Here is a 12,386-nt window from a genome sequence, read left to right on the forward strand (position 1 = left end):
CAAATCCAAAAACGTTAGTATGTATGTATGTACAATTATTTATTTACTTTTAATAAAATCTATTCTATGCGAACAGGAACAGAGTCAGAATCTAAATATTGTATTTGATTATTTTATTATACTGATAAACCAAGGAAGAAATCGTTCCGATTCCAACAATCGCGAATAGACGATCCAACCAAATTTTGAAATTTTATCTTGCTTATCTGTGCGATTGCTGTCAAATAGCCATTGTCTATTGTTATTGCTGTCAAAAGTAAACAATTAAAATTGAGCATTACATTGATAGAAAAAGACAGAATGATAAACTGTAGTTGGCGAAAGCGAGATATCTATAGTCGTATGCTAAAAGTACACACAGATCAAATAACTTCTGAGGTTATGTGATTATAGAGAACGCGACGTTCGAGTTCGTTCCTCCTTCGCAAAATACGTAAATATTTTGTAATGATATTTTAGCACTATTGTTTGATAATTTTAGTTGGTCAACTGGAGTTAAAAGTTTCCTTGGTGTTGTGATCATAAAGCAATGGCTGATAATCCTAGCAGCGATGGCCTGTCGGAGGCTGAAAGACTTAGAGGTGGGTGGTATTTAAAATTATTCTATTTCTGCCGAAATTGGCTAGTCCTCCACTGACACACATATTATCTAACAACAATTAATCATTTCAGAAGATGAACTGGCCCAGGAATTGGAGCACAGTGACTCAAATGAAGAAGATCAAGAAATATCGTTAGAAATAGAAGAGAAGTTGTTGAAAGATGAACCAGAATGTAAGTATACATTGTCTGTGTTAATTTGGCCGCATATCAGTAGGAAAAGTAATTTATCTAAAACTCTGTAACCATATAATTCATGTTTTCAGATACAACACTAGTGAACTATGGGGAGAGTTCACAAAATGCCAACTTGGAGACTGAAGTAATTGAAACATACTCTGATAGCTCTCAGAATGTGGAGACTATTCACAGAGCTGATGAACTTGGCAACATATACACAGACAACTCTGACACATTTGTTAGTTCACAACCAGACACACTTGCCGACCAGTATGAACCATACATAAACGAATACTCATTTGATAACTCAAACCTGGATCAGCAACAAGTAGACCTCACAGAGGACAAATTTGACAAATTAGAGGAAGAAAATAAGGACACCACTCTTGTACCTAACATGAACGACTTTCAACAGAGCGAATCAGTGGAGTATGAATCTCAAATTACAGAGGAAATGTTGATAAATGAGAGGGAAAGGGAAAAGAAGAGTAAAAAAGAGTTGGAAGAAGAGGAGCGGGAAAAGATGCAGTAAGTACCTATTTTTAATCCCATTTTCTCTTATTTCTAGTAAAATATTGCACTAATATAGTTAACATGCTAGCAGAGGATTTGCCTTCAACAGCTTTCTATTAACAGTCAAAGACTTAATTGGGAATATGTCTATGTCTGCAACTGAATTAAGTGGTATTTTGAACCGATATCAGACAACTTGAATCCACAACTTATAACAACTCTTACAATGGTCTTTTACCACTGAGCAGTATTCTTAGTATGAGTTTGCTTTACATTTAAAGTAATTGAAACGAGAGCACAATACATTTGGCACTTTTGCCTTCTTTGGTTTATTTGAACTGGGCAATCAGAGCACCGAAGGCGCTCTCGTTTCGATACATACTATGGGTACAGGAAACTGCTTCAATCAAGTTTTCTGCTCATAAAAATAAATGATTCACCATAAATCTTATTATTTTACAGGGTTCTAGTCTCAAACTTTACAGAAGAGCAGTTGGATAGGTATGAGATGTACCGTCGTGCTGCATTCCCCAAGGCAGCTATAAAAAGACTGATGCAGACCATTACAGGATGTTCAGTCGGACAGAATGTTGTGATTGCCATGTCTGGTATTGCTAAAGTATTTGTTGGTGAAGTTGTTGAAGAAGGTGAGCAGAACTATCTATATCAAGTCAAAACCCCCTTTTGTAATGTATTGAATATTAATTGTATGGGTAATTATCCATATACAAGCTATCCAAGATGGCTGAATGCTTACATTCATAACATTAAGTAATAATGAGTGCAATATTCCTCAAGGTCATACAGAAATGCCAAAACGGATTTCATTAACTGTTGATCCTAGACAGAAAAGTAGCGAATTTGTTGATACAAACCTTGTCTTGACGATAATGTCTATGATGAAGATGAATCATTTAATTTAATGCAATTTTTATGTATATTGTGCCTACATTTTTTTTTCTATTACTTTCAGCTCTAGAAGTACTGGACAAATCTGGTGAAGCTGGACCACTGCAACCGAAGCATTTACGAGAGGCTCTAAGAAGGTTGCGAGTCAGAGGTGCTATACCTACCCGAAAAGCACACAAGAGTATGTTTAGACTTTAGCTTAGTACTCATTCATATCTTAGTACTTAGGTATTGGTTGTCATTTTCTAATTCTTAAGCAAAACGAATAAGTATCAAAAGTTTTATATTTTTTCTATTAGAATATAATGTTAATTTGTTGATGTTGTAAATAAAATCATTTATAACTATTAAATTACTAGTTTAAAAAATTTCAAATGTCGTAACATTTCCCGAGCACAATCTACTGTTAAAATTTGCAATGTAATCAATAGAATAATGATAAGAAGTAGAATATATTTACTACCTGTAACTGTTTAATAATGAGCAATAATATCAAGTTAAGTACTTCAGCACAGTTTAATAGTAATAGTTAAGTCTTTATCTTGTGTTTATGAACAACATTCTATACTTACAATAAGAATTTTATTGGGAATGACATATAGAGAGAAACAACACATTATCATTATTAAAATGTTAATTTATTACATGATAAAATCGTTATTTTATTAAAAACAATATACAACAGTAACTAAGGATTAATCAAGTTCGAAAACTTTGAAAATAAAATCAGTCTTGTTAAAATGGCCAACTATGTTGTGGACAAGAGACGTTAATGGAAATCCTTGGAAGGGTAATCAATATTATTTAAAAAAAATAAAAATGATATTCGCTCACAATAGCAAATAAAAAAATTAACAATGTACACAAAATTCCATTAAAAACCCAAATTACATAAAGAAATTGGCACTTAAAAGTTATTTTTGAATTCATCCAAACTTCTATGATGAAATTTTTGCTATACCAAAAATGAATCGTATCACAGATCTTACAAATTCCAAGGCTACCTTGGCCAGTTTTCGTTTGACATAAATTGCAACAGAAATTAAAACTTCGCAAACAAAATAACAGAGACCAACAGAATACACGACATTATCATCTAGTTAATTGTGAAGGCACAAATTAGTTAATAAATTATAGCAATTTGGTAACGTTTTGTAAATAATATTACGTCATTAATTTATAGATAGCTACACATTACTATAAGAAAAGTTCTCACTTTACATCTAAGTAGTGGTCCAAGATTGTTTATTTGTGCAAAATACATACCAAAATTTTAGTAAGTATAAAAATATACTTCCAGTTTGAGGTAAATCTAAGATAGTATTAATCATCAGATTAACTAACAGCTTCAGTATTAAACAATGTTATATGTAAATACATGAATGTATTTTTCATTTCCTCACAATGATACAACATTTACCACGATGTTACATCATTTGGTCATCAACAATAAACTCATATATAAAATGTATTAAAACCACGCAAATAATTATAGAACACATTGCTTGTTTGGTATCCTACAAAAGAATCACGCGACAACTGTACATACAAAGAGAACAATTCCATTCGTGATACGTATAGTTTCGTGATATCAATACTTTAACTGGTATGTCGTCAACATCACTTGCTGGCTGTGAAATATGTTACATGCGCCCTTCAGAGTAGCTGTTGTCGCTCCGGGCGCATCAGCTGCACCGTCCTCGGTGCTCAATATCTATCACCAGTACGCCTACATAAACCGGCACTACTTATAAGACTAGAAGTCGCTCACATAGAGTTCCCCGTTATACGACGAGTCTCTTGACGCCACATTCGATGCAGAACTTGGCGGTGTCGACGGGGAACTTGTTGCCACACTCGTGGCAGAACCGCGAGGGGCGGCGGCACTGCGCGGGTGCTGGGTCGCGCCGCCTCGCCAGGGATGCTTCCGAGCCGCTCGAGCTGAGCGAGGCACGCGGGCGCCACGTCGGACTTTGCCGCGACGACGCACGAGAACTTACGCGCTTGTCTGTGGATACAATTATACACACATCACATCTTATGCTGTTTATAGCACTACCCTAATATAACAGAATACATGTAGATATGTAAGCTCACCGATATGATTGTCTTGTTCCTTAAATAAAAGGTCTGGTGGTGGAAGAGGTTCATCTAGCTCTGCTGACCGCTCCATCGCGAGGAACTCGTCGCTAGAAATTGACCTCACATCCTCCTTGTGACTGCCGCTTGAGTCCGAACCCGCTGGGATTTGTTCTAACGACGTTAATCCATTGGGTTCCTTGGGAGTACATAGTGAAAGTTTCGACGGGGATATCCTGTTTAAACTGTAAAGTAAAAAGTATATTAGACTCTACACTGATTAATTCTATTAAATATCTGTAATTTGTACTAGTATCAAAATCAATAGCGTTATTGCATTAAATGAAAACAATTACCTGACTAACCTGCTATAAGCTGAATCATTACTCTGCTTGCCATTCGGCGTGTGGTTCCCATTGGTACTAGTTTCAATTTTCTTGATTTTCCGTTCAGTTTTTATGCGAGTATCCCTTTTTGCAGTTCCATTGTAACTTGGTATCTCTTTACTAGACTGGTTTTCGTTCTTCTCACTTTCGTAGAATTTGTCAAAATCTTTGAGAGACTGCATGAGGTCTTGTTCCAGTTGATCGGATTTATGGCGGCTTTTCCCACTGTCTATCTTGAGCGTGTTCTTCTTTTGGAGGGAATCGAGGAGGGAAGTGGAACGTTTCACAGAGGATGGGAAAAGGCTCTCGCTTCCTATATTGTTACTGCTAAAAGTTAGAGACATTGACTTGTTAACTGGGTTCATACCATTCACTACTTTGGGTGACGAGCTAACACTATTCAATTCTGATGTCCTGTTGCTATCAGCAAGCTCGGACTGTTTAACTACCCTAGTGGTGGAACTACATGTGCGTTTGTTCTCTAATTTCTGCTTAAGTATTTCTTCATCGAATGAAGTCATGAATTCTTCAAGGTCAAAGTCCTCACATAGAGAATCGTCATCTCTTGTAGAGGTCTTAGAAGCTATACTTTGTTCTAATGAATACATAATTTTATCGTACTGAATGCTTAGATCATCAGAAGTGGGGGCAGGGGTTTTACTAACGTTATTATTCGGTTCGTCTTTCATGGTTTTATTACACAGATCTGTAATATTATTATTGAAATTTTTGTTATTGTTTATGGTTACAGTACTAAAAGATTCGAATCTTTTAGGCAAGTTTTCTGTAGTAAGTAGAGATTCCATGCTACTAATTATATCAGGGTTATTTAATATGGTATTGACATTGATGGGTAGATTATCATTTTCATTGATGAGCCTTGGATCAATGTAATTACTGTCGGTCATTGACGAATTATCATCAGCGAGGATGGCATCGAGATTGACAAAATCTTTCTTTTCGTCATCTCTCTTTATTTTATCTAATTTAACGGGTTGTTTTATAGTCGTACGCTGGAAGCTATGATACATGGAAGTAGCAATTTTAGGGATTTTGTCTTTAGGTTTAGGCGTGCTGTAACTTGAAGCGGTGTAACTGGAAAAGGACCTATTCAAACTACTATTTCGATTGAAGTAATTCTTTTCGACTGTACTAATGTTTTCTTTACTGGATTTAGTAAAGGTTGTATTTAATTTTGGACTAGGCTTTTTGTCATTTCTATTAAGTCTAAATGAGCTGCAACGACCACCGAACGTGTTGGTACTGTTTTCATTGTTTGTGCTACCGAATGACTTCATTCTCTGAAGTGTAGGAGTTTTCTGGTATGTTTTGTTGAGTGTGTCTTTTATCATTTTACTGTTATCAGTTCGTAGATAGGAGGACGGGCCTTTGTCTTTAGCGGGTTGGAGGGCAGGAAGGGTTCTGCTATGGTCTTTGGAAGTTTGTATTTTTTTGGGAATGTTTGTGTCTGAGGACATGAGTTCTTTCATTTGCCTAGCAGCTGATACGAATGGATCGTAATTGTCGTCAAGCCTGTAAATGTAATAACAAATGGAGATATTATTTTAGTTATGAAGACACATGATTCACAGTTAATAGTTGTTCTTGCAGTTAGATTTGAGCTTGGCATCTGTTTTAAAACGGTAAAGTAGTAGAAGTCTACTTTAAATGTGGTGACTCACAATCATAACAAGATACAATTGTGACCATATTTTTTATTTCATTAGGATGCTCCAGTTCTAAATGCAAGATTAAACGAAAGAGAGGAATACAATCGGGAATGAGTATTGTTAAAAGATGTGTTAAGGAGGTAGGAGGACAAAGTAGTCTAACCTTTTGGTTTCAATTCGTGGCAGCTTCAACGGGGGCACGTCTGACGTCACCGATCCGTCACTATTATCATTTGCATTTTGTTTCACAATGAACGTTTGGTACTCCTTATTAGTCCTAGTTTGTTCACCCAACATCTTGTATTTTCTACTTGGTTTGTATATCTTGTGCATTTTTCTATTATCGCACTCTACTTTATTACCAGGATTATTGGATTCCGTGATGGATGGTAACTTGAAACAAGAATCTTCCTCATCTCGTTGATTATCTTCTTTCAGTTTTCTTTCGTAGAATTTAAGCTCATAAATAGTAATGTGTTCCATGTCACAAATTTTTCTGTTGATGTCTGGTAAACTTGTAGATTCTTCTTTTGTATCCTCAGATTTCTTAATCGCTTCGTTCAGTTCGTTCACTGAATTCCCAGCGCCTTCAAGCAATTCTCTCAGATTATTCTTCAACTCCTCAAATGTATCAGAGAATTCATGTTTAACCGATTCATTGATTGTAGTATCAGACATTTTTTGGTCGATAGCTTCAATAGAATTTGTTTTCGGTGTATGAAACTGATCTAAGTCATTAGCAACATTCAAACATTCTTGCTCATTCTGATCGTTACTTAACAATTTGTCAGTTATATGCATAAATTCTTCAAGGTCTGCTGGGTCCTCAATGAACTTTGTATATGTTTCACCACTTCCGTGGCGACCTATTTCTTCTTTGATATTTTCCTCATCATATTTGTTTTCTATGGACCCGTTACAGGATACTTCCGCACTCATATCGTGTTCATAATCCACTTCGAAACGCTCTTCAGACAATTCGCGAATTTCTTCGTCGATTTTTTCACTTATCGAATCTCCACTGATATTCGTATTTGATATTTGTATATCTTCTATGATTTGCAATGACAAATTAACGTCCTGGCGAGTAACATCTGATATTGAGTCCATTTCATCGATGCCATTACCAGAAGTGCTAGGAGTAATCAAAGAACTATCAACATTTGAATTGATCGTGTCTAGTTTAATATAGGAATCGCTCATGTAGTTTATTTCCAAACAATTTGATATAGTAGGATTTTTATAGAGTAATTCAACTACGGGTTCAGGTTTGGTATCAATTTCAGGTTCCTTAGAACTATTTTTGTCCTTTCTAGATTTATTTTTCTTGTTAATTTTTTTCTGGTCAGGATTGTCATGTATGATGCATGGAACACACAGAAGTTCTGTGTTAATCCCAATCGACTGACAGTTTCGATCGCTACTCGTTTTTGGGCATTCTTCCAAACTATCTAGACTCATGCTCGTTTCTTTAGCAATCTTATCCTTTTTAGTTCTCATTTTTATTTTTTTATCTCTCTCGTTCCTAGATTTTGTATGTGCTTCTGACGTTTCTGAAGGTGATGATCTAGTGGTAGAAAATGTTTTAATATTGTCATTGACATCTGTTGCCATTTCTCTAATATCAGCACTAATAAATTGATCAATATCGGCGCTACTCTCTATCTTTGACTTTTTAGCTTTTGTTTTTTTAGGTATCGGTATTTGGCTTTTGTCACGTGTCAGTTTTGATTGATCTTTTAAATCTTCAACTTCGGCTTTTTTCTTCTCACTATACTTGTTAACGATCTCTTCGAGTTTCTTTAGCTGCTGTTGTTTTTTTGCAATTAATTTATTTTTCTGCTTGGCTTGAGTCGTCAGTTTTTTAATGTCCGGATCTGTATTACTTTGTTGTATATTCGGCATGTTCAAATCAATGCTACTTGTCTGACTCTTTTTGCTACTTAAGTCAGTATTGCCATGATTTTTCTTGATATTAGGATCAGTAGCACTGTGTTGAACTTTTTTGATGTTGGGTTCAGGTTTATTTTGTCCCTTTTTGGCATTTGTATCAACTTTACTTTGTTGATGTTTCTTGATATTTGATTCAGTGTTATTTTTATTGACGTTCTTGGTTTTTGATTCGGTATTACTTTGATTTTTCTTGACAATAAGTTCAGAACTACTTTGTTTGATAGAGGATAGGCGGGGATCTTGTTTTTTTCTATGGAAGGGGAAAGGAAGGGTAAAGTCTTATTTCATTGTTTAGATAGTAACAAACAAGGAGACAGGAACTAAATCTGTGTAACTAGACAATAAAGAAAACATTGCAAAATGGAGATCCTTCCTTTCCCCTTATTTATTACGAATTTAAATTGACTGTAAAGGTTGTGTATAAGATTTTATACGTACCTAGAGCTGCTAAGGTCCCTAGCGAGCCTGGCTTGTCTTGCTTTGACGTTGGCGTCGCCTGACGAACTGTTTTGTGAATTCCGAGAGTTTCTTATCACTGGCATGTGAGGAGAAGGATCATCGTGGCAGTCATTGCTGGAGACAGATTCTGAAATAGATGAAAATAAATAAATTATAAAAAGCTTGTTCATGGGACATTAAACCTTATGGTTTTGCAGTAAAGTTGAAAATCTACAAAAGTGTTCTGACTTGAGTCAGTTGGAAATAGCTTATTGTGTGTTAAGAGTATGTTTTACCTGAAGCTCTGGTACGTCCTTGTCTGTAGTCGCCATATTCTCGCGGCTGAGGAGGGGACACCCCTCGCGATGAGTCCACGGACGCTGATCGGCTGTTTGAAGACTTATCACGGGTTTGTGAAGACCTGAAATAAGAAAATTGCATTTATTTTTACTTTTTTCACGTTAAACAATTTGATTCTTTCTTTCAAGCTCAATAAAGTTTTATATTACAATTACTTACAACGTAGCCATTATATTTAAAATAGAAAATTCTTTGTCGCAAATACCTACATTAAAATGTCCGCCAACATTAATATTTTTTCTGCATTGATCAATCAAATATTTATGACGCACTAAACATGGTTGAGATAGACACAATATTGTCTGATCTCAGACAACATAATAGCGAGTCTGAACAAAAAACTAAGGCCAGGTTATTATGAGTAATGACAGTGACGGACTTGAGGCTCTAGAATACCAGCTAGACTAAACGGCTACCGCGCACATCAATCAAATTATGTACTTATGTAATATTGCAGAATACTCATGCAGTGATTATTTATTGCTTTGTAGCTGGATGCAGGTCACTTCCAATTGACTGATTTTAAAGTCATTGTTCAGCCCATTTTAAACAATAAACGTCTTTATGCCAATTAATATAAAAGTGAGTATTGCTTTTTACACTATTGCTGAACCGATTTCGAACACGTATTCTGGACTACTGGTTAGAAACATGTAAGTTTTTGTCTCTATTGATCCCTTTCTTAATTTTCCAGACAGCTCTCATTGAGCACATTTATCTATTTTGGTTTGGTATAACCCGTCATTGAGTGAGTGCAGTTATGTACATTCACCGTATAGGTACCTACTGTGGATCTCGAATTTCCAATAAGCAATACTATCCTTCTTTGTAATTCTATACTCCGATTTCTTTAAGACTAATTAATCAACGTAAACATTAAATATCAAAGTTACAAGCTGTATTTAGTTACAAATCTGTTTTTTGCATTAAGTAGGTTGATATACCTAATTTATTTATTTGTTAAGTTACGTTGGCACACAAGCAAGTGGTTCTTTTAAGCACTAAGCGTATACAAACGCAGAGGTTTTGGATTTGTACCTAGATTTTAATGAACAGAAACTGGAAATTGTGACCGGAATAGTCTTTTACAGTAGGTATTTCTGGAGGACAGGAACAATGACGATACTGACCGTCTCCCGCGCACTGGCGGTGCTTTGTATTGCGTGCGCGCATTGAGCCGCTGCTTGGCCTCAGCGACGTGTTGCGGCGGCTGCGCGGGCGCTGCCGGCAATATCTTCGCTTTGTCAGCGCACCACTCCACGTGACGCTCGAATGCGCGTACGCCGAACGCACGGCTGCAGTGTGGACACCTTTGTAGTTCAGCCATTGGCTGGAAATGGAAATAAAAGAATTATTAATTGTGACTATTTATTTTACCTTTGATGGCGGATCTGGTGCTTGCTGAAAGCAATCGATGAGTAAAATAGGTCAAGTTAGTAGTTAGCTTTCAGTAAAAGAGAGAATTTAGTCTAGAATAGTGCAGTGAAATTAGCTCTGAGAGTTTACTTTCTAACATTTAGTACTTTACAGTATTTTGTAGAATAATACATTTTCTAATCTTTTCAACGAGTAGGTAATTAGTTTTTATCTTTGTTAAGTAAAGCTGTTGGTAACTGAATAGAAGTTCATAATGGCTATACTTGGTTAAATATTAACATGACAGAGTGGCGGTGTTACTATGCCGGCCATTAGTACTAACTGGTGAAAAGACTTGCATACATAAGGACTTATCCGCATATGGGTTTATTTTCTATTCCGTTTACGGGATTTTGTATAGGTGTAACTTACAAATAAGTTAACATACCTATTCCTAGTCTAGACAAAGATGACATTTACATTTTGCTAGTTTCACAAAATTTGTTCGTGATACAAAAACTGCTGTAGGTACCTACGCATTTTTATGCAGTTTCTCCTAGTGGAAGACAATTTAAGTGAAGGTTCTGGAAAACTAAGTTTCAATATAAACATTCGACACTATTCTAGATTTATTATTAACCCTTTAACCGCCAGTCACATTGGTCATTGACATATTTCCGTGACTGATTTTTTTGATCTATTCACATCACACGATTGGTCCTCTTTATTTAGTGTAGATATCTATATATTTTTTGATTTGTTATTGAAGCTGGACGCTTAGGTTTGAAAATCAAAAGACCTGATAAATCTTTGTTTAAGGTCACTTCTTGCGCTCGGCAGTGGAGTTGCTTAAGGTCACCTAAGGTAGGCCTTAGGTGCACTTTAATTTCTTACACGTTTATAACGAGAATTCTCAAAACCTCTTCAACAACGTATGTCAAGAGCATTTAAAATATTTGCCTGAGCATGGAATCACTGGCACGCGACCGTGAAATGTAAACTAACAATATAAAGAGATTTACAACAAGTTTTTTATTTTTAACGAGCTACATGTTACATTACTTTAAAGATTATAAGATTACCTTCGTTATAGCGTTCCTGACGGACTGTGGCTTCGGCTTTGGCGTCGGTTTAGCTGTGTTTGGCGGACTTTTCTCTAAGAACGGACTGTTTTCAGGAAGACCAAAGTTCTTTGGCAAGTATTGCTCCAAGTCTGTACCTAGAAACCAAGGAAACACACGTATAGAAGGACCCTGGGTATGATGAACCCACCAAGTTGTATAACATGCCCAAATCAATACCATTAGTAATTAAAAGCATGCCAGATAACGTTTCAATTCGCGTAGACGTGATAAGTTTGTTACTAGTTAAAGTGAATTATAAAACCCATTATGCAATTCAATTACATTGAACAAACCGTGCTCATGTCATTGAGATAAATCGTACTGAGATAAACACACACACACACACATACTCAGTGTAACTACTTCAAACCACACAGACAGATAAACAAACAAGAGTGCAACTAATAGAATTCACTGGACACATTTCTCTAATAAGGAAAACAAACATTTTAATCACCAGATGTTGTGTGTCAAGCCGTGGCAGACATCCCATGCATTTCTAAATACTTAATTAGACAACCATGGTGCTTAGTATAATGACGACGGTTACTTTAGAGGGCGGAGTTGCTAAACGTAGAGGCAACGTGTACAAACAAATATGCAAATAGAGACCTCGTTAGAGTGGGACGTCATATTGTCACACAAACACAATATAAACATTTACATAAATATTTTTAACGGGTTAAGGGACACCGCGGTCAATCGTTTATCTTATTCAATAATTGCATATTATAATTACTGTGTGGGTCTTTGACAATGAGCCAGCCAAACCATCATTCATGAGAATTAATTATGTCATTGTGATAAACGAGACATTT

General features: G+C 35.9%; 2 protein-coding genes across 8 annotated transcripts in view; one reads left to right on the forward strand and one right to left on the reverse strand.

Moving 5' to 3' along the window:
- The first annotated feature begins 372 nt into the window (after positions 1-372).
- Positions 373-3,581, forward strand: LOC118271965 (transcription initiation factor TFIID subunit 11). The gene is made up of 5 exons (XM_035588247.2): positions 373-581; positions 673-774; positions 867-1,308; positions 1,756-1,940; positions 2,267-3,581. Exons 1-5 carry the CDS (start codon positions 530-532, stop codon positions 2,398-2,400), a joined length of 915 nt encoding a protein of 304 aa, XP_035444140.1. The 5' UTR covers positions 373-529; the 3' UTR covers positions 2,401-3,581.
- The window catches only part of LOC118271963 (general transcriptional corepressor trfA), a 30,397-nt gene continuing 20,829 nt past the window's right edge, over positions 2,819-12,386 (reverse strand). For 4 of the 7 annotated variants that reach the window (XM_035588245.2, XM_035588240.2, XM_035588244.2 and 1 more), the window contains 8 exons: positions 11,527-11,663; positions 10,219-10,418; positions 9,025-9,149; positions 8,729-8,876; positions 6,501-8,540; positions 4,638-4,994; positions 4,300-4,526; positions 2,819-4,210 (listed from right to left, as the gene is read on the reverse strand). In XM_035588245.2, coding sequence (XP_035444138.2) covers positions 3,987-4,210; positions 4,300-4,526; positions 4,638-4,994; positions 6,501-8,540; positions 8,729-8,876; positions 9,025-9,149; positions 10,219-10,418; positions 11,527-11,663 — 3,458 coding nt within the window. In that variant the 3' untranslated portion in view covers positions 2,819-3,986. Of the gene's footprint in view, positions 4,211-4,299; positions 4,527-4,637; positions 6,201-6,500; positions 8,541-8,728; positions 8,877-9,024; positions 9,150-10,218; positions 10,419-11,526; positions 11,664-12,386 lie in introns of all 7 variants that reach the window. The other 3 variants (XM_050693924.1, XM_050693925.1, XM_035588241.2) reach the window with 2 other exon arrangements.

This window comes from Spodoptera frugiperda, chromosome 5 (assembly GCF_023101765.2).
Source record: "Spodoptera frugiperda isolate SF20-4 chromosome 5, AGI-APGP_CSIRO_Sfru_2.0, whole genome shotgun sequence".
Lineage (NCBI taxonomy): Eukaryota > Metazoa > Arthropoda > Insecta > Lepidoptera > Noctuidae > Spodoptera > Spodoptera frugiperda.

Excerpts from the sequence above, each read along its gene's own strand:
- LOC118271965 (XM_035588247.2), top strand. The coding sequence starts at position 530 with ATGGCTGATAATCCTAGCAGCGATGGCCTGTCGGAGGCTGAAAGACTT. Across the intron at positions 582-672 it reads GGAGGCTGAAAGACTTAGAG|AAGATGAACTGGCCCAGGAA; the intron begins GTGGGTGGTATT and ends TAATCATTTCAG. Across the intron at positions 1,309-1,755 it reads GAGGAGCGGGAAAAGATGCA|GGTTCTAGTCTCAAACTTTA; the intron begins GTAAGTACCTAT and ends ATTATTTTACAG.